This window comes from Cetorhinus maximus, chromosome 18 (assembly GCF_964194155.1).
Source record: "Cetorhinus maximus chromosome 18, sCetMax3.hap1.1, whole genome shotgun sequence".
Taxonomy (NCBI): Eukaryota; Metazoa; Chordata; class Chondrichthyes; order Lamniformes; family Cetorhinidae; genus Cetorhinus; species Cetorhinus maximus.
Genome location: NC_135896.1, coordinates 94611870 through 94637638, shown reverse-complemented (window position 1 = coordinate 94637638; position 25769 = coordinate 94611870). Strand labels below are relative to the sequence as shown.

At 41.1% G+C, this 25769-nt stretch overlaps 1 protein-coding gene across 5 annotated transcripts in view; it reads right to left on the bottom strand.

Moving 5' to 3' along the window:
- Positions 1 to 11734, bottom strand: part of zfyve26 (zinc finger, FYVE domain containing 26) — a 75793-nt gene extending 64059 nt beyond the window's left edge. For all 5 annotated transcript variants that reach the window (XM_078563225.1, XM_078563227.1, XM_078563229.1 and 2 more), the window contains exons 1-7: positions 11617 to 11734; positions 8919 to 9207; positions 6710 to 6788; positions 6505 to 6594; positions 5664 to 6219; positions 4279 to 4409; positions 195 to 359 (exon numbers count right to left, since the gene is read on the bottom strand). In XM_078563225.1, coding sequence (XP_078419351.1) covers positions 195 to 359; positions 4279 to 4409; positions 5664 to 6219; positions 6505 to 6594; positions 6710 to 6788; positions 8919 to 9157 — 1260 coding nt within the window. In that variant the 5' untranslated portion in view covers positions 9158 to 9207; positions 11617 to 11734. The remainder of the gene's footprint in view (positions 1 to 194; positions 360 to 4278; positions 4410 to 5663; positions 6220 to 6504; positions 6595 to 6709; positions 6789 to 8918; positions 9208 to 11616) is intronic.
- Between the last annotated feature and the right edge of the window lie 14035 nt (positions 11735 to 25769).

The window sequence follows — 25769 nt, the reverse complement described above, 5'->3', positions numbered from 1 at the left end:
AGGCCATTTAAACGGACCTAATTTTATTATCTTTGCTATAAAGTCAAAGTGAAACTAGGTATGTATAGGTGACCATGTTTACTTCACATGGCAATCTATTTGAACCATTTATGCTATCACCCTTAATGAATAACCATGGTTTCACAGTGGCTGTGAAACTAAAGTATTTTGCTACTTATCAACATCATTTATACCTTGCTCTGATGGAGCGTGCGTAACAGAGCCTGAGCCGATTCCAGACTTTGGCAATAAGTCCAGCCCAGCAACACTGCGAGTTGCGAAAGGGGTTTGAACGTCTTCTTCATCAATTTGTTTAAAATGCTGTAATCCTCCCGCTTTATTAACTGCAGGGCAGTAATCTACCAAAGTTAAAAAAGAGAAAAATGAGCAGGATACATTCACCATATGATCACAAATCAACCTCTCATTTTAACTTAACGGCCAATGTTAAATCAAAAAGAAGTTCAACTGGAATGCTAAGAAGGCTGCTTTCCAATTGATCCTTCTATTAAGGCTCACGCTGCTCTATGTCTCTCGGCTAGATATTTTGAGGCGGGGTGGGGGGGGGTGAGATGATGATGCTGGTATTGCACCATTGTCAAAATTAGATTAGTGATGTAGGCAGTGCTTGCAAAGGAGTATCATACCCCTTATGGGAGGTAATGAAAATGACACATCCACGTCAAGCACTTACTACCAGTATGAAGCACTCTCAGGTCAAGTACAGCAGTGTGAACATTAAAGTAAAGGATTAGTAAATAAGCCATAAAACCACTCTAATTTAATTCAGGTAAGTCAATCACAAGTTACTTTCTTATTTCATATGCAACTTCAATTTTATCTGGATTGGTACACTCAGTTCTGGGTCAATGTTTGACTTTTTTTTCCCCACACGAGAAGTCGCTGGCTGGGCCAGCATTTATTGCCCATCCCTAATTGCCCTCGAGGTGGCGGTGGTGAGCTGCCTTCTTGAACCACTGCAGCCCATGTGCTGTAGTGACGCCCAGGGTGCTGTTAGGAAGGCAGTTCCAAGATTTTGACCCAGCGACAGTGAAGGAATGGTGATATAGTTCCAAGTCAAGACTTGGTGGGGAACTTCCAGGTGATGACGTTCCCATGCATCTGCTACCCTTGCCCATCTAGATGATAGAGGTCACGGGTTTGGAAGGTGCTGTCGAAGGAATCTCGAAGGAGTTGCTGCAGTGCATCTTGTAGATGGTACACAATGCTGCCACTGTTCGTTGGTGGTGGAGGGAGTGAATGTCGAAGGAGGTGGATGAGGTGCCTATCAAGCGGGCTGCATTGTCCTGGATGGTGTCAAGCTTATTGGGTGTTGGTGGAGCTGTACTCATTCAGGCAAGTGGAGAGTATTCCATCACCTTCCTGACTTGTGCCTTGTAGATGGTGGACAAGCTTTGGGAGTCAGGAGGTGAGTTACTCAGTGTAGGATTCCTCATCTCTGACCTGGTCCTGTAGCCACAGTATTTATATGGCTAATCCAGTTTAGTTTCTTGTCAATGGTAACCCCCAGGATGTTGATAGTGGGGGATTCAGCAATGGTAAGACTATTGAATGTCAAGGGATGATGGTTAGATTCTCTCTTGTTGGAGGCAGTCATGGTCTGGCATTTGTGTGGCGCGAATATTACTTGCCACTTATCAGCACAAGCCTGGATATTGTCCAGGTCTTGCTGCATGTGAGCATGGACTGCTTCTATATCTGAGGAGTCACAAATGCAGCTGAACATTGTGCAATCATCAGCAAACATCCCCACTTCTAACCTTATGATGGAGGAAGGTCATTGATGAAACAACTGAAGATGGTTGGCCTAGGACACCAATCTCAGAAACGCCTGCAGAGATGTCCCAGGACTGAAATGACTGACCTCCAACAACACAACCATCTTTCTTTGTGCTAGGTCTGACTCCAACTAGTGGAGAGTTTTCATCGTAATTCTCATTAACTGCAGTTTTGCTTGGGCACCTTGATGCCACACTGGGTCAAATGTCAAGAGCAGTCACTCTCACCTCACAACAGCCAATGACAATCATATCAACTGTCCATGTGTTTTAATGCCATTAATGCACTAAAATCACATAAGGTAATTTAAGTTACAATTTCAAACACAAGAAATGATCAGCAGCAGATTACTTACTCATTACATAATACTATAATTGACTGAATATTATAGTAACTGAAAAAGAGACATGTCAAAGCGAGAAGTTTGGTCTTATCGGCAACCTTGTAAAAGGGCTCAAGCCATTTGCTCACCATGCAAACCTGATGCTGAAATAGGGCATCAAAGGCATCTTGCAGGATAATGACAACCCTGATCAGATCATTTTGCACTATCACACAAAATCATGGATAGGCTTAAAGCCATCACTTTTGGCCCTGGAAGGGCAAGGTATCTCAAAAGTTTGAGCAACAGGTGAAGCTAGCTGTTTCACACTGCTACTATGCAATAGCAACACGAGTGGTATTCACCACTAACAGGATGCTGCTGTCAAGCCAAAAAGACATTCTGCCTATCACACAAATGAGTAATGTGGTATATGAATTTCAGTGCTAGTGTGATGCTAGGTATGCAGGCTGTACGCCCCAAAGACTGGTGGATCGTATCAAACAGCATGTCCCAGCCACTGTTCGCAAGATACAGACCATACCCAGCCAGCCCGTGCTTGCAAAACTCAAAATACATTAGGTGTGATGCCGCCATTGGACATTTGGTAAATAATCCTCAGTGTGCTAAGAATTACACTGACAACCAATTTAAGATAGTCAGTCAGGCTTGCAGTGTGGCACATTTGCAGGTACTGGAAGCTACATATATTAATAGACAGGGCCCTGTCCTTTGCAGACAGAAAGAACATGTTCACAAATTGTGCCGGTTTCAGCTAAACAATGTAAGTGACAGCCATTTGCTGACTCGTTCCTCAAGGCAATGCCTTGACCAATCAGGATCACGCTGCCTGGTTTAAATTTCAAACAATGCTTGGCAGTTAACTGCCAGTCACCGTCATTGGTGCATTCTCCATGACAACGCTTCTACCAATCAGAGCCCATTTGCTAGCCAATCAACATTCTCTTCACATACAGTATAAATTGTTGCTTTCCCTTTATATTGGTATTCTTGCTAAGTGTCCTGATGAGTACAAGACAAAAAGCTTCAACATGTCTCTTTTTTCAGCAACACTCAAGTTCTGTACACCAAACGACTATTCCAGTAACTACACCAGCATGAATCTAAGGAAGCACCTGCATCCTAAGGCAAGGAAATGATACAGTAGAAATGATAACAGAAGATTGATAGGGAGTTTAACTGTTTAATAAAAGACAAATTATGCTTAAATGAAAGCAAAATACTGTGAATGCTAGAAATCGGAAATAAAAACAAAATGCTGGAAAAACTCAGCAGGTCAGGCAGCATCTGCGGAGACAGAAACAGAGTTAACTTTTCAAGTCCAATATGACTCTTCTTTGAAACTGAAGGAAGACAAATTGTACTTAAGGTCTGCCAAAGAAAACAGAAATCAGTTGGCTGCAGACTATGTACATGAAACAAAAACAAGTATTTACTGTTTCAGAAGTTAAGTACATATATCACTGCAAGAGAGTAACTTTCAGTCTGATGAGCTGCTCGGTGTCAAAGCACACCACCACTCTGGTCATGACTAGACTACGCCATTCTGTCATTTTGCACTTTGCATACAATGAAACACATAAGTGATCTACGCACATAAAATGACCCAACAGCCATAAGCAGTCCAACATCTGGGACCAGTGTTAGCAGATTAGAATGCTAGATCAAAAAAGGCCATGCTCCATCTTCTTTACCTTCTCCCATGCTGGTATGTGACTGCACAATACAATGATAATAAAGTTGCTGGCTAATCAGAGCAATGAATCTCTATCAATTAGTCTGCAACAGACCCAGACATGACCCAAGGAAAACCCCAATGGTGGAGCGCCTTGGGAACCATAGGACCAAAGTCACCATTTTCCTACCAAGCCTGCTACACTTACCACATTGCTTGTGGCCATCAGATTATTATTAATGTAGCAACAAGTTCAGAGTTCTGGATTTTTTGTTCCAAAAATAAATCACTGTGGGAAGCGGAGGTTTAAAAATGCTTCTTTAGGTCAATACATGAAACCTGGAGACAACAAGTGCTTGATGCACATTTCTCTAGATAAATTTTATTCCACATTCATTATTGACTATTAGACTTAAAAATCGAAATCAACATTTCCTGCTCCCTTAGTCCCAATACATACCAGAACCTGCTCCAGAAAGTGCTTACTGGTGCTTGTGCTGTAGAAATAAGCTGCCTTCCAGGAAGGAGGTTCCTCAGAGTCTATGAATGATGCTAATGTAACCTTTTCAGCCTCTGACAGTCCAAGAGACACTGGAAAAAAAATCAAGAAAACAAAATAAAAACAAATAGTGCATTTCAACTCACACACACACAACCACACTGCTGCTTTGAAGTATATTCCAGTGACAAGCTTGACAGCATCATCTAAGGTGTCTGCAGCAACTTGGTACAGAAGGTCAATGGCCACTGCCAAGCCGGGCCTTCTGGTAGATGTGTGGCTGGCAAGGAGAAAGTTAAAACTACCTTTTTGGACTGGAGACCTGGATTAACCTAATACAAATAATTTAAAATGCTTCAACTCTTGGGATTAAACTACCATTTCAAATAATGCTGCTCATCAGACTAACCCAACATCTGGCCAATAGTGAAACATATGGACCAGGAGGGCCAAAATCCCTGATTATCATATAGCCCAAGGCCATAAAGACAGGAGTCTGGCAACTAACTTATAACCCGAGAGATACAATTAATTTTTTTCTTCCCTGTGTGTAGGTCCTCATTGTCACAAAAATCGTCTGCACTATTACTGTAAATTATTCTCTATTTTTTTTTAAACCTGCCAAAGTCATTTTCTGCTTTTGGAGTACATCACAAGCAGAAAACAGGAAGACTGAGTTTACATGTGACAATGACTCAGGCCAGCAAGTTTAATACGTCCACCCGCACTACTGATAAGAAAACATTAAATGGTGGAAACACACTGTGTGCTGGATAATGATATTTAACAACTGGGGACAATGTGTGGAGCAGCTGCTATATTGGGAAGTGGGGGGAGGGGAGAAAGATTTTGCCTAGTGTGGTGATGAGTAATATAGGCCAAGCTCCATCCTTAACCCATGATGATTTAGTCAATCTTAGTCCGGGTGGTAACAAGGGTGCTAAAAATGATGCTGAACCAGGGAGAAGTTTGAAAAGAGCCAGCTGTTGGAACAGTGTGCATGCTGAGACAGTCTGACGCCAGGATTGGGCTTGCTTGTCATACCTCCACAATCCAACAGCTCACTCACAAAGAATAGCCACCTTTGCAAACTACAAGAGGACATGCCCCGTGCAAGTTTCTGCGTTCAGGGAAGAAAGAGGAAAACGGGGAAGGGTGGGTGGCGGGTTGCAGGGTGGGAATAACTGGAAAATTAAAGAATCACACAATTATTCGTAAATTATTAGCTTGAGAATGACTCTGACTCCATGGCTCCAAGGATTAAAGGAAACCAAAATAAAATTCTATCTATCTGTTACTACAATGGGGGGGGTGGACATCTGAAGGAAGGACAAGCTACTGATTACCTCTTTCAGGTGAGATCTGTGCTACCAGCTTCTCTTTATTCTTCTGGATGGATACAGTGCTGTACAAACTGATCAGGGTCTGGTTCGATTTTCTAAGCATAAAGCCAAGTAAGCGCTCCTCACTCAGTCCGTATTCTGTGGCACAGCAAGCATCATACAGTTCCTCACACAACTGTCGGATTTCACAGGCCTGCCTTTCCACATCAAAAGTAAGCACAGAAACAACGGAGTAGATATGGTTTTTGGTCCACTCGTGCATATCCACCGCAGATCCTGTCTTGGCCTTTCCCTGGCGAGCCTCCTTCAGCGAACGTAGAGCATCCCGCAAAAAGTCAACCATTAGTTTCTGTAGCCTGTGGTTGTATTCCACAGCAGAACTGTTGCCATTTTCGACCAGCAAATAAGCAACCACAGCCTGAACAAGCTGAGGGCTGCTGGGCACAAGGTTCCACAAAGAAGAAAATGCCTCAGGACTTAATTTATAGGCACTGAAGTCCTCTTGCTTCTCAATCAACAGATCAGGATTATGACAGTTTAAAAACATATCATGGAGCTCCTGTACAGGGAATAAAATGGATCATTAGCACCACATAATATCCAGTTCTGCCAAAACCGACCAAATCATACATGAACCCAGAAATATTAATGAAAGTTCAACACGTCAATACATCAGATATTCTGGGGAACATCACTGCCACTTGATTTTAAAAACTGCGCAGCAACGTAATACAGCATTAAGTTAGCCACAAATTTCAGTATTAGTGAATGGCTGTCTCAAGTAACAGCTCAGTTTTTAAAAAAAAGTCACTGAAATTATTTAAGTAAAACATATACACATCACCTTTATGACATCTTGCGAGATCTGTGGCTGCAGCTGCTCCAGGAGCAAAAAGAATTCAATCTCGCTCTTGACAAATGGCGGAAGCAATATCTGGTGCAAAAAATAATGGCTATTTCAGAATCAAAGAATAATACATCTGGAAATGAATATAAAGCTTAACTGACGTTGTCCACAGAATCACTGAATGCATGTTGCGCCCATTTACCTGATCATGTGACCACCAAAGTTCCAACTCCAGTAACCACAGCCAGGCAAGTCGGTGAGGACTAGAAACCGACTCCCACCTGCACACAACAAAGCAGTCAGGAATCAACATTTTAAAAGTCAATGGAAAATTAAATGTGCTTAAAATTTTTTGAACTATAGGGTCTGCCACAGTTGAAACATTTTCTTCGGATCAGTTTTGAAATACTCTGTAACCTCTCCAGTCTGGAAATCTACTGTGCAGAAACACCAACTGTCCTAAATTTTTTTGAGCAGGCCCAAGCAAAACTCACGGCATCTTTTTAGTCCAGTATTTTGGCAGCGCAAACATAGAAGATATATTATTTGGATAAGGAAAACAATTTTTATTACTGCTTTACAATGCTTTATGCTTCAGGCAAATATTTATATCTATTGTGTTTTCCAGTTCACACACTTGCGATTAGGCATTCTAATGTCATTCGGTAATCCAGAAAATTCCGGAATCCAGAAATGACTTAGGACATAGGACTTAGGAGTAGGAGTAGGCCCTTTGAGCCTGCTCCATTATTCAACAGGATCATGGCTGATCTGGTTGTAGTCTCAACTCCACTTTTCTCCCACATAATCCTTGACTCCCCTGTCTATCAAAAATCTGTCCAATTCTGCCTTGAATAAATTCAATGACCCAGCATCCACTGCTCTCTGGGGTAGAAAATTCCACAGACTAAGAACCCTCTGACATGGCATATTTCTCCTCATCCCCGTTTTAAAAGGGCAACCTCATTCTTAAACTGTGTCCCCTAATTCTAGTCTACCCCTCAAGCGGAAACATCCTCCTGGTATCTGCCCTGTCAAGTCCCCTCAGGGTCTTATACGTTTAAATAAGATCACCTCTCATTTTGTTAAACTCCAACGGGTATAGACTTGGTCCCAAGCATTCCGGACGGAAGGAGTTACAGTGTATTTGAAGAGGGGAGAAGCCAAAAAATATATAGCAGCTCATAAAAAGGCATTTTTAAAAAAAATCTCTAGTTATGGGTCTGTAAATTTATCCCTAAAGACCAGGAAGAACCCAAGGCTGGGCTGAATTAGCCAATCAAATGGGCCCCAGCACCCCTGGATTTGGGAGGAAAAACATCAACCAGAATCCTAATCACGGTTCAGTGAATTTAGGAGGAGCACAAAACCAGGAATGGTGGTTGACATTTTGGGTATGGCACATACCCGAAACATCAATTTGTCTGTTCTTTGCGTCAATGCTGCCTGACCCGCTGAGCTCTTTTGCCGCTTTTATTTGTTTTAGATTTCTTGCATCTGCAGTATTTTGTTCAAGCAAGATGTATACACCTAATGGAAAGACATTGGATATGGATAAGCAGAGACCATAGGGTTCAAAAATAAAATTCTTGAAAGTGAGAGTCCAATTACATGAAGCCAAAAAATAAAGGCCAGTAGAGCTCTGCGTTTTATAAGTAGAGCCATAAAGTGCAAGAATAAAGAATAATTAATTCATACAGGGCATTGATTAGACCATTATTGGAGGACTGTGTGCAGTTTTGGGAATTCCATTACAGGTAGTACATTAAGGCCATAGAAAGCGTACAGTGTAGATTCCCAGAATGATACCAAAGATGAGAAACTAAGTTGATGAAGAGGGACTTGAGAGAGGCTATGAAGAAAAGTGTTTAAAATTCTGCTTGGGGAGTCATTGATCAGCTTTATCAATTTAAGATTACAACCAAGAGCCAGGGGAAAGCTTAAGAGAAATGTCCCTACACAGAACATTGTTAACGTTCAGACTGCCACAGGGCATGGTTGAGGAAAAATCTTTATTTCTCTTGAATGAGTGATGAGAATGTGGAACTTGCTACCAAGTGAAATTGTTCAAGCAAAAAGCACAGATGCATTTAAGAGGAAATTAGTTAAGTAGATGAGGAAGGAAGGAACAGAAGGATATGTTGATGGGGCGAGATGAAGTAAGGTGAGAGGAAAGTCATGCATTGCGTGGACTGTTTGGGTAACTGGCCTGTGCTGTAAAATTCTAAGTATTTTAAGGGGAAAGTGGATAAAGATTTACAGCAGAGAAAAATATAAGCCTATGAGAAGAGATCAGACAGTGGGATCAGTTTAGGGTTGTTCTAGCTAAAATTTAGCACAGACACAATAAACTGTGTGACCTTCGCTGTTGCAAACTTCTATGCTTCTATGAGCTCTTCCAGATTACTCACCTTAGCTTGTATGGACAGACGACGATTGCCTGAAGGATTTCCTTCACTTGTTCTGCACCACCACTTTGCCATTGCCTTAATTGGGGCATACAGGCTTGTGCCAAGGCCCAGTGTCCCTGCCGCAAATGCTCACAAAAGAACATAAACAGCCTCTCCAGTGAGTCATCTTCCTCTCTCCCAAATGGATGTATGTTCGCAGCCTTCATCGCAGTGGCCAGGCAAGACGAAGATCCTTCCATGGCAAAGATATTTCGCACTATAGGCTAATAAACCATTTAAGATGCATTGCCTGCAAATAAGGAAATTACATAAAACCACTGAACTTATTTGTACATGCAATAGTATTATGAAGCAGAAGATATACTTTAAGCACAAAGGCAACAGTTGCCATAAATTTTAAATTAAATTTTTTGTTCCCTCCATAATAGTTTATTCTCCTTCGAAAAGGACAGATAAATGGCCTCTGATGTTAAAATTGTACACTGAAGCAAGTGTCCATCAAGAAATTTCAAGCTCTAAATTTTCAAAACATGAAACAGGAAAATGCCTGTACTTCTCCGTAATTAAATATCACTAATGAAATGGTAGAGTGCACGCAGCTTTGAAATCAGAATTTTGAGAATCTAATTTAATTACCATTAAGGGAAGTTAAATTTTCTAATTTACATTTGCAATGTTTTCAATCATCCATTGTTTGCGGAATTTTCAAGAATCCTAATAATGATCAATGCTGATCTGGACCAGAGGTGTATCACTTTGTTTCAGTGCCAGGCTAAGAAAGTGCCAACGTTTCAACATTCTACCAGCATCAAAACTCTCAAACACAAAGTTTAGTAATAAGTCAAGAGTAGAAGCTATAGGAACAATCCATTTATCCAAGTAATTATAAACTACGTAAACAATTGGAAATAGCTTTGTAACACCACACAAACAGCTGTATAATGGTGAAATAAAAAATATAGAATGTACTATAGGCCATAAAACACTTCTCCATTCCCAAACAATCAGAGGGGCAAAAACAAGGATAGGTTGTCCTGTGTTGGGCTGATTGATCGCTGCCATTGTGCAAACTGAGTTTTCAATTCTCTCAATTTTGCACACTCCAGCTGCCTGCAATTTAGACTTGGTTCCCCAATTTCTCACCACAACAGTGAAATGTTAAAATCAAATCCTTAGCTGTATTACACCATATACATTCAGAAGAATGGTCTTGATCATAGCAGAAAATCTAGAGCTACAGGTTTGAATTTAATAGACTTTAAGGAATCAAATTAAAATATTAATGAATTTTCCCATTGAATGTTATCACAAACTCACTGTACAATTGAAAACAGAATCTCCCTCCAAGTTTTGATGTGCCAAACACTCAGGACACGCTCGCAGCAATTTTTGGGAATTGTTTCACGAAGGACAGGGCAATTTAAGGAAATTTTACCAAGTGATCAACACAATGTTGCCATAGCTGCCAAACAAAGTTGTTACGATGATCTGCTTACATAAATACTGTGCGCTGGTTGTAGTGTGAAGTCTCAATGTAAACCCATAATCAGGTTCTTTATTTAGCTGCCAGTGCACAATTTGAAATCAGGTGGCTCAAAAATTACATAGTTTTGTTTAAAAAAAGATTGAGATACCTGATTTCAGCTGGGTCAGTAACGGTATTACAATTGGCCTCTAAAGTGTGAAGATGTGGGAGAGATAGAATTCCCAGTCCTGACCACTATGCAGTGACTCCTGCTGAAAAATGCAGTGCGTACATGAGTGATAATTGAGGATAGGATTGCAATCAGCTGAGCTGTCCCCCACAGTCAATTCACCTGCTGACATGCGAGATCCGGACATTCTAGCGAGGTTACCAAATACCTTTGCAAGGAAAGTGCAACAAGTGACAGCGTGGTCCAGATTTGCTGCAAAGATTAAAACTTGAATGGATGATTATTCAAAGTTATTGCTGAAAAAAAAAGAGACATACTGTCGAAGCTTTTCATCTTGCACTCATCAGGGCAGAGACAAGAATACTAAATTTCAAGGGGAACAACAATTTATACTTAGTCAAAATTCAAAGTTACCGAGCAGCAAGTTTCAGCAAGGGAGATATGAAGACTAAACTACGGTTATAAACACACTTTACTTTGCAACAACTTACATAGATGAATAAAAGCAAGATGCTGGAGATCCAAAATAAAAACAAAGTGCTGGAAAAACCCCCAAGGGTCTGGTAGTACCTATGGAGAGACAAAGAGTTAGCATTTCAAGTCCAATATTGGAACTGGGTTCTGAAGTTATATTGGACTGGAAACGTTTCTCTCCCAGCTGAGGTGGTTGAGCACCGACATTCACCCAGTCACAGTGCTTGTTCTGTATGCATTCGGTCAATAACCAAAGGGAAAAAAAAAAGTTCAAAATTTTCAAATCCCAGTACAAATCAGTGATACTGGCATCAGTATGGGGCTCCATTTTAAGGTATACAAGACTAGTTCGCACAAGTTTTACTGGTGCCCTTCATTTCCAAGTTTCACTGGTTTTTCCCTTGTTAATCAACCTGGGATGAGAGTGTGTTGCCCAGATATAAGGGGAAAAGGGAGGTCCCACTCTTGCACTGACACTCTCCCCACCCACAATCTCTCCTCTGAGGAGCTCCCACTCCCTCCCCCCCCCGAATCACCCCGGATCGACCGTCACTTCCCAAAAGCCTTACTTTAAGTCACTGTCGGTAAACCAGGAGGTGATTGGGGGAGGCGGAGTAACTCCGCCGGCTGCGTGGATGCTGCTTTAAAATTGGGTAGAGAAACGGCCTCCTTTCCCACCCCCCCCCCCAATTCAAGCCTGGCCGCATCACGTGACGGTCGCGCCGGGTCACCTGATCCGCTTTCCGTCTGCCGTCGGCCGGCGGGGGGGGTCACAGGTCACCACTTCCGGCCGCGTCTCCATAGAAACGGACGGCCTACTTCGCCTTCTGGAGCCTAATTTCTCGGTGTTGAAGACATTCACCGTTTCCAGATTTCTCTTGACCCTTTCATTTTGTTTTGTATTCGTAGCAACTTGCAGTCCCCCCCCCCCCCACCAAGACAAATCCTTACCCGAAACACAACCGTGAGGAATAGATGAACCTGCATTTCTCTAGCGCCTTTCACCACATCTGGACGTCCCAAAGTACTTTACAGCTCAATGGAGTACTCTTTTTTGGGGATGGGTTTCCCCTTTCTGTCATGTAAGAAACGCGGCACAGCAAGCTCTCGCAAATAGCCAGGTGATATGATCACCTTGGATTGGGGAACTGCGGGCTGTCTTCCTTGGAGAAGAAAAGGTTGAGAGGAGATTTGATAGAGGTATTCAAAATCATGAGGGGCCTGGACAGAGTAGGTAAGGAGAGACTGTTCCTACTTGTGAAAGAATCAAGAATGAGAGGGCACTGTGAGGAAAGACCACTGTCTTAGGCTCTCATGCCAGAGGGGCTGGAAACCATGTAAAACCCCTTGGGCCGTATGCACCAGAGAATGTTTGACTAGTGTAAATGTACATTGTAAATATAACCTGTAATTGTAAGCGTAGTGAGGTACCTTAGAGGGCAAAATACTATACTGAAAGAAATTGAGTTCTTTTGCACTTTTGTGTAGTCATAATGTACTTTTACAAATTTTATGTATAAAGTATTTTTTTGGGGGGTAAAAGATGACAATGATTGGATAATCTATTCCAGATCTTGGGCAAGGGATAAATATTTGCCAGGACACCCAGGAGAATTCCCTTGTTTTCTTCGAATCGTGCCATGGGATCTTTTACATCCACCTGAGAAGGCATATTAACACTCATCCAAAAGGCAGTGCAGTGTGAACACTGTTGGCATCCTGTGAGTCAGCATGCTTGGCGCAGGAGTAACAAGTGTCCAAAAGCAAAATACTGTGGAAATATGAAACGAGAACAGAAAATGCTGCAAATGCTTAGCAGGTCAGGCAGGATCTGTGGAGAAAGAAACAGTTAATGTTTCAGGTTAATGACCTATTGCCAGAAGTGACTCATTGCTACTGCTGAGTATTTTCTGTTTTTATTTCCAATTGTCCATTTTGCTGAGCTATTTTTGGCAGCAGATATACAGGCTGCCCCCCAGAAAGGCAGGAAGGATCAGGCTTCGCTCAGCTGCATATCCTCAAAAGAGAGGAAATACAGTACTGGACTTGACATTGACCATCTCCAGGTATTGCAAAGCAGCACTTAGCAAAAGAAAATGCTATATTGCCAAATCAGGAGAATATAATTCTGAAGATGCCATTGCTGAAGCTGCTAAGTGCTCAGCTCAAGTTGCAACTTCAATAATGGATCCAGGTTAGTCAGTGAGCTGCAGGAAACACAAACTGTGAACTCGCAAAGTTATGAGAAACAGTTAAAAATGATATATGAGAGAAGGCCTCGTGGAAATACATAAGACTCCAAAGAATAGAAAAGTTTAAACTTGAACACAATCTCATTGGACATAGGTACAAATTTGTAAAAGGCAAGTATAGGACTGATGCCAGAAAGTACTCCTTGAAAGAAACACATTTATACAGTGCCATTTTATATCCTCAGGACATCCAAAATGCTGATCAACCAATTAAGCGCTTTTGCTATATTGTCCTTTTATGTGGAAAAATGCAGTAGCCAATTTGTGTATAGCAAGTTCCCATAAACAGCAAACTTGTTAGTGATTTTGATGGTGTTGGCTGAGGAATAAATGTTAACTTTACCTAATTTACATAGTTTACATACTAATTTAAACTATCCACTGGGTAAGAGTGATCATAACATGATGGAATTTCATAATTAGTTTGTGAGTGAGAAACTTGGGGTTGGAAACTATTGTCTTAAACTTAACTAAAGGCAATTACAGGGGAAGACAGTTGACTAAAATGGAATGGGAAAATAAGTTACAATGTAAGACAATAGAGAACTAGTGGCAGACATTCAAGGAGATATTTCATAACTCAACAAAAATATATTCCATTGAGAAATAAAGACTCTATGAAAAGGACACACCGTCCATAGCTAACTAAGGAAATCAAGGATGGTATCAAATTGAAAGTAAAAATGTACAATGCTGCAAAGATTATTGGTAGCCCAGAAGATTGGGAAAAATTTAGAAACCAGCAAAGGATGACTGAAAAATAATAATGAGGGAGAAATTGGAGTATGAGAGAAAACTAGCAAGAAATAGAAAAATAGACAGTAAAAGCTTCTGCAGGTATACACAAAGGAAGAGGGTAGCTAGAGTAAGTATTGACCCCTTAGGGGGTGAGACTGGGGAATTAATAATGGGAATCAAGGAAATAGCGGAGACTTTGAACAAATATTTTGTATCTGCTTTCACAGTAGAAGACACAGAAAGCATCCCAAGAATAAGTGAAGAGCAGGATGCAAAAAGGAGGGAGGAACTTAAAATAATCGCAAGAGGAAAAAGTACTAGGAAAACTAATGGGTCTAAAGGCTGACAAATCTGACCTGACCTTATGTCCTGCATCCTAGGGTCTTGAATGTCCATAGAGTGGATGCATTGGTTGTAATCTTCCAAAACACCCTAGATTCTAGAAAGGTCCCAGTGGATTGGAAAACCGCAAATGTAACACCACTATTCAAGAAAGGAGTCAGAAAGCAAGAAACTGTAGGCTAGTTAGTTTACAACCGTCATTGGGAAAATGCTAGAACCCATTATTAAGGAGGTAGTACCAGGACGTTTAGAAAATCATAACATTGTCAGGCAGGGTCAACATTGTTTTGTGAAAGGGAAATCGTGTTTGGCAAATTTATTAGAGTTCTTTGAGGATGTAACAACCAGGTGGATGAAGAGGAATTGGTAGGTGTACTATATTTGGATTTCCAAAAGATATTTGATAAGGTGCCACATAAAAGATTACTGCATAAGATTGGAGCTCATGGTGTTGGGGTGATAAATTAGCATGGAGAGTGGATTGGCTAAATAGGTCATTTTAAAGTTGACAAACTGTAGTTAATGGAGCGCTGCAGGAAGGGGCCTCAACTATTGATGAACTGTAGTAATGACTTGAATGATGGAACAGTCTGTATTGTACCCAAATTTGCTGATGGTGCAAAAATAGGTAGGAGAGCACATTGTGAGGAGGACATAAGGAGTCTGTAAAGGGATATAGATAGGTTGCGTGAATGGGCAAAAAATTGGCAGATGGAGTATAATGTGGGAAAATGTGAGGTTGTCCACTTGGCAGGAAGAATAGAAAAGCATAATATTATTTGAATTGAGAGACATTGCAGTACAGAGGCATCTGGGTGCCCTTGTACGTGAATTACAAAAAGGTAGTATGCCGGTACAACAAGTAATTAGAAGATGGGATGTTGGCCTTTATTGCAGGGGGATGTATAAAAAAGGAAAATCTTGATACAGCTATACAGGACAATGGTGAGACCACACCTGGAATATTATGTACAGTTTTTGACTCCTTACTTAAGGAGGAATTTACTTTCATTGGAAGCAGTTCAGAGAAAGTTCACCAGGCTGATTCCTGGGATGTGCCGAGAGGAAAGATTTAGCAGGTTGTGCTGAGACACATTGGAGTTTAGAAGAATGAGAAGTGATTTTGTTGAAACACATAAGATTCTGAAGGCGCTTGACAGGGTAAATGCTAGGGGAATGTTTCCTCTCGTGGAATCTAGAAATAGTTTAAAAATAAGAGGTCTCACATTTAAGACAGAGTTAAATAGGAATTTCTTCTCTGGGGGCCATTACCCTTTGGAATTCTTTTCCATAGAGAGCAGTGGAGGCTGGGTTATTGAATATATTCAAGGCTGAGTTAGACAGATTTTTGATCGACAAGGTAGTTAAGCTGAACAGTAAATTTAATATCTTGCCTAATGTCCAACAATGCAACTCTCCTTCAATATTGCAGTGGTGCATTAGTCTTTTTCTCAAGTCCCAGCATGGAGCTTGAACACATAGGGCGCAATTTTCTGCTCCCTTTGGCAGTGGACGTGTTTGGCAACATGTGCGGACAATATGGCAAGAAGGCCAAAAGTTGGTTTAACGCCATCGTGAAACCAGTTTGCAATCATCCACTCCACCCGTCAATGGCGCACATCAGGAACCTAATTTCAATACTTTAGCATCTCATTATAAGCCCTGCTTACCAGAATCGTCCTCCCACGCTGGATCATCCAAAAGTTTCACAACTGTACATAAGCGACGTGCACCTGGCGAGCTGCAATTCACTTGGGACTTTGAGGGTTGTTTGCTTATCTTGCTTCAGGCAGCACTCGCAGTCATCAACACCAGGTTTCGAAGGCAGCACCGCCACTTTTAGGGAGGATCACGGGCAGGTCTCTACCTACCAGACCAGCCATAAGGCGGGGCTAGCTTTTCAATGGCTGCAAGGCTACAGCTTGCTTGGGGAAGGGGGAGAAGTGGCCCCAGGCAAGGGAAGAGGCTACAGGGTGAGGACTGTACTGGGGGAGGGGTGTATCCCAGGGTGTGTGGGGAGGGCACATGTGACCTGTGCATGTGGCCTCAAGGTGGTGAGAGCTGAGGAGGCAGCCTTCAGAGGAGATGAGGCCAGATGGAGATGTGAGGTTGTTTGTGAGAGAGTGAGTGGTGATGTCCCTTGAGCTGGCAGTGAGTGAGATGCCAGTGAATGTGTAATGGGCTTGTGAGTGTATGTTTAGAGTGATGAGATGGTTGCCTTACCCTGGTGGCATGAATGAGATCATTCATTCTTTTTCTGCACTGGATGGCCAACCTCTTCTGTGCAGCATTGGCACTGATCGCCACTGCCACCGCGTCCCAAGCTGGAATGGTGAGATTGCTGGACCTCCTGCGGCCAGAGCAGAGGTGGAGGACATCACAGTGGGCCACCAAAAGGCATTCCAGTGATGGGTCACTGAACTCTGCTTGACTATCAGGGCCATATCTTCACTGGAGCAGTCCTGGGCTGCAAGCATTAAGAACTGTGAGCGTGGCTGCAGTTTAGATATGGCACCCAGTGTGAGGTAACGGTATGGCGGGCGATTCAGAAGCTGCCCGCCAGCGAGACGGCGTGTTTCCTGTGCCTGCATAATTAATGAGGCAGGAAGCGGATGATACAATGCGAAAACCCGCCTTTGCAGCTGGTGGGTAAAAGGTCGTTTTTCATGCCCGCTACCGCACTTAGTGCAAATCTGGGATGATTCAGCCCATAACCTTTCGTCTCAGAAGTGATCGTTTTAGTTTGGTTCACACATAGCACTAATACCTGGAATTAACTTCAGCATCAGATAGCAAAGACTCTAAACACATGTAAGCAGAGATCATAGGTTTCAATGGAAGTTGGAAAAATAGTTTCCATCTGTACTTATAATTGTGCACTTACTTACAAATATTCAACTGCACAAAAACAAAAGTTTATACAGTAAATAATTCACAATGCAGTGCTTGCTTTAGGTACTAATTTAAACTTTTTCTCAACCCAAAATAATACTTTCTGGAATCATCAAATCCTTTACGGAATCTTTTAATGAGCCTTTGAAGATTGTACCATAGGTGTAATTTTTTGCATGAATCCTGTCTCACCATCTCAAAGAAATTATTGAAACAAGTAAAATGCAGCATTGGGAAAACTATATACTTTTAAGTCACTCCAGATCAAAACAATCCTTTCCTATGGCATATTTCTTTGCAGATTATAGCTTCTTACTCAACAAGCAGGTAATTAAAACAAATTATTTCTATACTTCAAGTCAATGGAATGTTTTGTGGAGAACCGGTTACTGGACCAGACATGGAACAAATCTTGTGTCTGAATTGGCGGTGCCACAATGGTAGAATCAATCACAGTCAACAAGTTCCGTCTCCTTCCACAGTGACAAACCTTGGCATCTCAACAACCTGGTTTACTAGCTAAACAAACTTAATGATTAGATTTTGATTACAAATAACCGCATGAGCACCATAACTGGCCTCCCTTTCAACCGAGCAACTATTTATTTATTGTATTTGACTCACTTTCCCCACACAAAGATAAAAGAACCCCATCCAGAATATAAAAACAAAAAATAAAAAATATCTGGAAAAACTCAGCAGGTCTGGCAGCATCGGCGGAGAAGAGTACAGTTGACATTTCAAGTCCTCATGACCCTTCAACAGAACTAAGTAAGAATAGGAGAGGGGTGAAATATAAGCTGGTTTAAAGGGGGGGGGGTGGAGTGGAGAGAGAAGGTGGGGTGGGGGGTGGTTGTTGGGACAAGCCAGCTGTGATAGAAGGAGATAACCAAAAGATGTCACAGACAAAAGAACAAAGGGGTGTTGAAGGTGGTGATATTATCTAAAAGAATGTGCTAATTAAAAATGGATAGCAGGACAAGCAAGGTAGCTCTAGTGGGGGTGGGGTGAAATAAGAGTAAAAGGGCATAAAAGGTATAGATAAATGATCAGTGGAATACATTAAAAATAATGGAAATAGGTGGGAAAAGAAAAATCTATATAAATTATTGGAAAAAACAAGGATGAGGGGGAAGAAACGGAAAGGGGGAGGGGATGGAGGAGGGAGTTTAAGATCTAAAATTGTTGAACTCAAATCCAGAATATAATCAGCAGTCAGTAAGGACAAAGCATTATACAGCTACTTATGTTGAGGAAAATGAACTTCCAAATTCATAAGAGAAGACAAAACTGTGCAACTAATGGTGTCTTCCACCCCAACAATGGGACTTACACATGGTGATTTACAAGCTATACTATAGGATAGCAAGTACATTTTGTTTACCCAAATTTTTCTGAAGATTAATGTTCGAGGTTTCATATTACAAAAGTAAATTGCATGCTGCAGAGAAAATGGAAAACTTGATAAGGTGAAGGTTGGGTGAGCCCAGTCTGCACAGCCTAATACTTGGTTAATTATTTTACTGATGATTCAGACCTTGGTCTCTTACACAATACCAAAAGACTCGTTAAACACATAGTCAGTTGGCTTCCCACCCAAAGCAAATGGCTCCAAAGCGTTGTGTCCCCCAAACCAATACTAACCATTGTAACTCAAGTTGCTCATCTGAAGGTAATCTTAACCACATCCATGGAAGTAGCATTGTGCTTTGTTTTTCTGTTTTAATGAATTGTGCTTTTGCATACTTATTTTTGGCATGGTTTATACTATTTCTGCACGTCAGCTTGTTTTGCTGTTTGTACCATTTGTTTATTTAAATTATATATATATTTATACAGTAAATTAACCTGAATAAATCAATTAAAATCCATCTACTATTCTGCTGATAATGTGATAAAGTTACACAGTCTAAGTGATAAGTAACCACTTGGCATGGTCATGTACAGGTCAATGAACAAACTCCAAGATTTATTTTTTGGGATTTATTCCAAATAATTGCTTTTGATTTTTTTCATATTCTTTTGCCCCCATGCATGGTAGAGAACTTGGCTTTAGATAGGGGACACACCTAAAGAACAAAGGAACACAAGAAATAGGAAAAGTAGATCATAGTCATTACAGAAGGAGGCCATTCGGCCATACAGCCTTCTGACCCTGCTTCACTAAACCAGTATGATCATGGCTGATCCTCTGCCTCAAATCTTTTCCACCCAGAGGGTGGTGGCCGCCTGGAATTCACTGCCTAAGTTGGTGGTTGAGGCTGAAATGCTCAACTCATTTAAGAGGTACATGGATCTGCATCTGAAGTGCTATAACCTGCAAGGCTACAAACCAGGTGCTGGAAAATGGGATTAAAATGAGTGGCTAGTTTCTTTTTTCTCTTATTGGTCAGCGCAGACACGTTGGGCTGAATGGTCTCTTTCTGCACTGTAATTTTTCTGTGGTTCTAGCTCCACCTTCCCACCCACTCCCCATTTCCCTTGATTCCCTACAAGACCAAATCTTTATCTATCTCATCCTTAAATATACTCAACAATGGAGCATCTACAACCCTCTGGGGTAGAGAATTCCAAAGACTCTCAACCCTCTGAGTGAAGAAATTTCTCCTCACCTCAGTTCTAAATGATCGACCTCATCTTGAAACTGCCCCTTGTCCTAGACTCCCCAGCGAGGGGCAACAACCTCTCAGTATCTACTCTGTCAAGCCCCTTCAAAATCTTGTATCGTTCCATAACATTACTTCTCATTATTCTAAACTCTAAGGAGTATAGACTCAATGTACTCAGCCTCTCATTATAAGATAACCCTCTCCTTGAACTCCTTGCTTAGCCTAGCCTGCCATTCTGCCCTTTACAAAACATTAAAGAAACACCTTTGGAAAAGTTATGCTTTCGTAAGTCTATAGTTAGGCTATAGCAGGGTCACCGTCCCTGCAAGTGTATAGTAAAGGGTTAACATCAGAAGCATACATGATGCTGATGTAATAATGATGTCAGATCACATGACTAAGAAGTAAGAGAGATCTTGAGTGAGAAGCTCCAACCTCATGTAGAGGTCCAAATGTATAAATACTTGCTGTAAATAAAGATTAATGGTTTTAAGAAACTACAGACTCGAGCAGCATACTTTGGGAGAATAGACTATCCCCAAAACCCCCTTCTAGATTGTTGTGCAGAACAGGTTGTGCTGGAGTTACAGTGGGTGATCAATGGAATTCCCAAGGAGTTCCCAGGCCATAACGTAAAGCAATTCCATTTCTTGTGTGAAATGATCACCTAGTTGTATAAAATAAGAGGTTTTTTTTCCATCTACATGTCATGAAAATAGCAGAAAATGGTCAAACAGGTTTGCTGGGTCTTCATCTGTTTAAAGATCAGAAGCAAGTAAAAGCATATAGTAAAATCCACTTTGTAGTGTAGATCTTTCCTTTGGTAAATATTTTGAATAAATATTTTGAATAAATCCTCTAGCATTTTAACTGCAAGAAGCTTGAACACTAGATAAATAATTAAAGGATTACTCATTGCACTTTAGAAGTCTTTATTAATTCTATTGCAAACAAGCTCACACTTTCAATTTCAAATTCACCATTTTTTTATCGGAAATAGTGTACAATATATGTGTTTACCCATTCTTGCTGTGTTCACTGCCAATTGTTTTATTTTCTATTAACTATTGTCTCAGATGAGATCATTGCATTGTAATGAGCAAAGTAACATTATCCACATTGCTGTCAAATCCAAGCCATGTTAATTTAATCAAATAGACTAAATTAAGCCCTCAAAACATTCCAAAAATCTAATTTTATGCTCATTAGGCACTGCTTCCACTGTTGGAACACACTCAACCAAGACTTCTGCCCTGTCACTCCCCACCTCTGCTTTCAAAAGCCTCGTAAATATTTTTGCAGAGCCAGGTCTCCCATTCCTGAATCACCAAAAGATTTTGCTCCAGAGTTCTGTTTGTGTGTGATAATCTGCACAAGATAGATAAATGCATCAGCAGCAGTTGTGATACATTCATTTTACTGTATTGCACAATGTCACCATTATTTGGTGACATTCAACAAGACAAGTGTTAAATCCTGGTATATCACAGAATTGTTACAGTGCAGTTCAGCTGACTACTGATTTAACTTGTGAGCCGATCTTCAGCAACCCGATCTGGACACCAATGGAGTATAGAGGTGGATACCTCATTAGATCCATCATCAATAATACCACAGGGACACTGAAGCAGCAATTTAAATGTCTTGACAGATCAGGGGGTGCCCTCTAGTACAACCCAGCCAGAGGATTTCTAGAAAAACGTTAAGGTGCTGCATTCTCCATAGGCTGGTAACCAAAAGAAGCACTCATAGAGAGTAGATGTGGTAAGAAGCCTCCATAAAGCAGCTGGATAACACAGGAGCCTGAAATTTCAAAAGGCAATACTCTATTCCCTTTTCCCAGCTACAGCAACCATTTGGCAAACCTTGAAACAGAACACTTTCTTCTAATGCTCCCATGGACTCTTCACCTTACCAGTCCTTCCTGAATCTTCACCACCCTATGCATTAAGTCACAATCAGTCCCATCCCATAACAACCCTGACCGTGTCTTCCTAGTGGGGCTAATCTTTTTGTAAAAAAAATGGTGGCGTTTTCTTTGGGGATCCACCTGATATCTTGGCCTGGACTCCACCACCAAGGCTGACATCCCACTCGTACTGTTTTTTCTGACTATAATAAGGGAGCTAGAACTCCTGGAGGCTGCCCTCGTTCTGCCTTTTTGTTGTCATTTGTTTGTTAAGGTGGAGATGGATGGGGTCACCAAATTTTCCAAAAGAGTTTCACAAGTGTCCCATCGAAGCTCCAGGAGACCAACAGAACCCCTGTGAATTGCTGTCACTTAGTTTGTCTCTGATTCTAGTACTGTGAGGAACTACATTATAGATAGCACTGGAAATGCCAATCACTCCAAAGCTTCTATCTTGTGTATGAGCACCTCATAGGTGGGCTGTGGAATCCTCCACACCAACCACTGTATGTTGAAAGACCCTTGCAAGCCCCTCAAAGACCCTAACAATCTTCCATGTTCTGAAAGCATCCTTTATTTTGAAAGTTGGGCTGCAGAGTCTAGGATCCCTGCCCTCATCAGCTGCGAATAGAAATGAAAAGATGCTTTCTCCAGATGCTTCCTTCTTGCGCCACATCTGCCAAGTGGAGCTCACTCATGCTCAGTGGCTCATCTAGTGGTTCAAACTAACTACCTGAAATAGAATGGATGGTGGTTTATGTAAGGTGGATAGTGACTGCAATTCAGATGGCCTCTTCACAGCTTCTTCTGCTATATGTGCAGACACAGAAAATGGAAGAGAAACAGTGTTATCCATAGTCCTCAATGCAACTTTCAACACAATGCTGATACCAAGCTATTGGTTATTCCAACCTTTTATATATGTAATAGAAATGACTTTAAGATGGAGAGTGAAGGACAGATGTGTTGGACAAACAAAGCCAAAGGGCCAAATCCTGTGCTTTCCCATCCCCTGCTCTGTCCAATCCCTGGCCTTGTATTTTGTAGGCATGTTCCTTAACAAGGAGCGGGAGAATGTAGCTTGGCAGGACTTCCATTGTCGTCATTATTGTTATGTGCTGCTGTTCTTCTATAAAGCAAATGCATGTATTAAGTAGTTGAGATTCATGGCCGGAATATATCCAGCAAGCCTCGCATCAGAATGCTACACATGGATACTGAGAAGTCAATAGCATGCAACATGCCGGTGCTGAGCATGATAGCGCTGGTGAATTTTTTCTTGGGGCCCTCTCTGAAGGACAGATACTGGGCAAGAGAGAGGTGCTGGAAAGTGCACACTGCAGCCATGGGAAGCTGCAGACATAACAAAGAAACACATGGGTCTGAAGGAAGACCTTGTGTCAGTAAACAATTGCAATGTCTATTTAAAGCCTGTCATTTTGGTTCCCTATCTTGCCACTCCTGATGAGGTCATTCAGCTTTTTAACAACATAGCCATTTCTGGGAAATAGCAGGTTTCTCTTCAGCCGCACTGCCACAGCAACATTTTAACTGGTCTTCGAAACAAAAAAAGGAGTCTCTTTCTTCGGATACCCTCACTGCTGTCACCCAAATTGGTTCAGAGGCTCTTTGTTATTTCCCGTGCCAAAACGTAACTTTCTTTTTAATCTCCTGTACACATTTAAGTTCTGTTGCAGCGCTTGAATTCCTTCACACTTGCACGTGTGCCAGTTACTTGATGGAAATCCAGCCTGGCACCTGCCTACAACATGCAAATGAGCTGAACCTGAAATTTCACTCCGGTTCAGCAGCCATTTGAGAACTTTCCAAAACATGCCAGCCAATTTATGTATGGATGGGAAAGAAAATCAGATCCAAAAAATTCAGGAGAAAAATCTTAACATTAACATTTAACTGAAAAGTTACTAATCATTAAACAGTTTGTAAAATAATTTTAAAAGACAGAAACAAATACCCCTGAAGATTGTCTACTTGTTATCTCGGTGACTTAATTTCTTCAGACATAATCATTTCCGCCCACAGAGACCACAGAATGACACCACAACTTATATATACACTTCTAAAAATATTTAAAAATATATACAGATCAGTTTGGGTTCTCCAGTGTGCAGTGGACAAGTTACACAGAATGACTACAATGCAATCCCTTTTCTTTAATTAAGCAAACTTTTCCATTTTACTATTTCTGAAAGAAAAATGGATAAGCTGTTTCTAGCGTTTCTAATCTTGGGAACACTGTACTTCAACAAATATGTTGTTTTATATTTCTATAATGATTCTTCAGAGCAATATAGCAGTATAATGGACCTGGGAATTCTGCCTTTTCTCCCTACTGGCCATTTCTCCATTTCTGAATGGCTTCTTTCAGGAGTAAAGAATAGTACCTGAACACGCTGAAGTCTTTTAGTGAGACTCTCAATGCTGTCTGCAATTTAGTATTTACATGAGAAACTCCCATTCTATTCTGAGGTCACTGTCGATTTACTCCTCCCTACTGCAATGCAAATTTGAATTTTGAGATTTTCCCCTCTGGTGGTACATCTGCTGCAACTCAGCACAGGCACTTTTTTAAAAGTAAAAGCACTTTATCAGACTTACAAAGAGCAGAGGTTACATAGAATGCACAGCACAGAAACAGCCCATTTGGTCCAACTGATTCATTCTGGTGTTTATGTTCCTAGCCAGCTGCCTCCCACCCCTCTTCAATTATTTCTATTCCTTTTACCCTCAAATGCTTATCTAGCATACTTTTAAATGTATCCCTGCTGTTTGTCTCAACTACTCCCTGTGATAACAAGTTCCATTTTCTCGGTACTGTCTGGGTAAAGAAGTTTCTCCTGAATTCCCTATTGGATTTATTAGTGAATACTTTATACTTATGAGATCTTGTGGCCTAATGGGTAGTGTCCCTGCCTCTGAGCCAGAAGCTCTGGGTTCAAGTTCCACCCCAGGACTTGATGGCCAAAGAAGATGCATTCATCATGCGGTCAAACAGGATGATTATCAACCAGCAAATCCTTCCAATACATGCCAATGGCAGGTGGTAAAAGTGAGAGAGATTCCTGCTCAAATAGAAAGAAAGTTGGAGCCTCTACCATCACTATCCAAATCTTCAGACTACAACAAGCATGTAAAAAGTGCATGTTATCTCCACAACATGGACCTCCTGAATGAACTGTAACACCCTGCCACCTTATATATATATATTATCTATAGCCCTGAGTTTTGGTATACTCACAAGTGGAAACATCTCTATGTCTACCCTATCAAATCTTTTCCTAAGGACCTCTATAAGGCCATTCTTCAGCCTTGTCTTTTCAAAAGAAAGATTTTCTTAATCAGGTAACCATCCAATTTGTTAAAGCAGTCATTGGGCGTGTGGCTATAAAGAGTAGCCTCTGAGGTAGGCTAGGTCTACCAAATTTGCAATTTAAGATTAGTTTTTCACTCCCAATTTAATGTTTCCATTTGAATTGGATAATATTTTCTTGTGCAAATAAAAAGCCTGTTATTTCAACAAGATATAAAAGCAAATCGTGTCTGAACACTTTAATCCACAAAAGATTGCAAATATTTTGTATCATTTTTTTCTTGGGATAAAATTGTTGTTCTTGGCTGTCACCAGAAACCTTCATTTCATGTGGATTTCTGGGTTAGGATGCATTACTAAAATTAAATTAATTTGCAATGCAGATCACAAATGCAAGCTCAGAATTAAGAAGTTCTGTAGCAGGCATTTGACCCAGGACACAAATTAGTCAATGACATTGCAGTAGCTAATGTGAATTCTGCGGAAAAGGCTCATCTTCCTTCAAAGTTATTTACATCCTTCAAGTCTTGATAGATATTCAAGGGAGGACAGAATTTCAGTCGGACAAGGTGTTATAATAGTCACAAACCTAACCAGAGATTAGTGACCAGAGTATTAATGGCATTACCTTTTTTGACAAACCTTCATA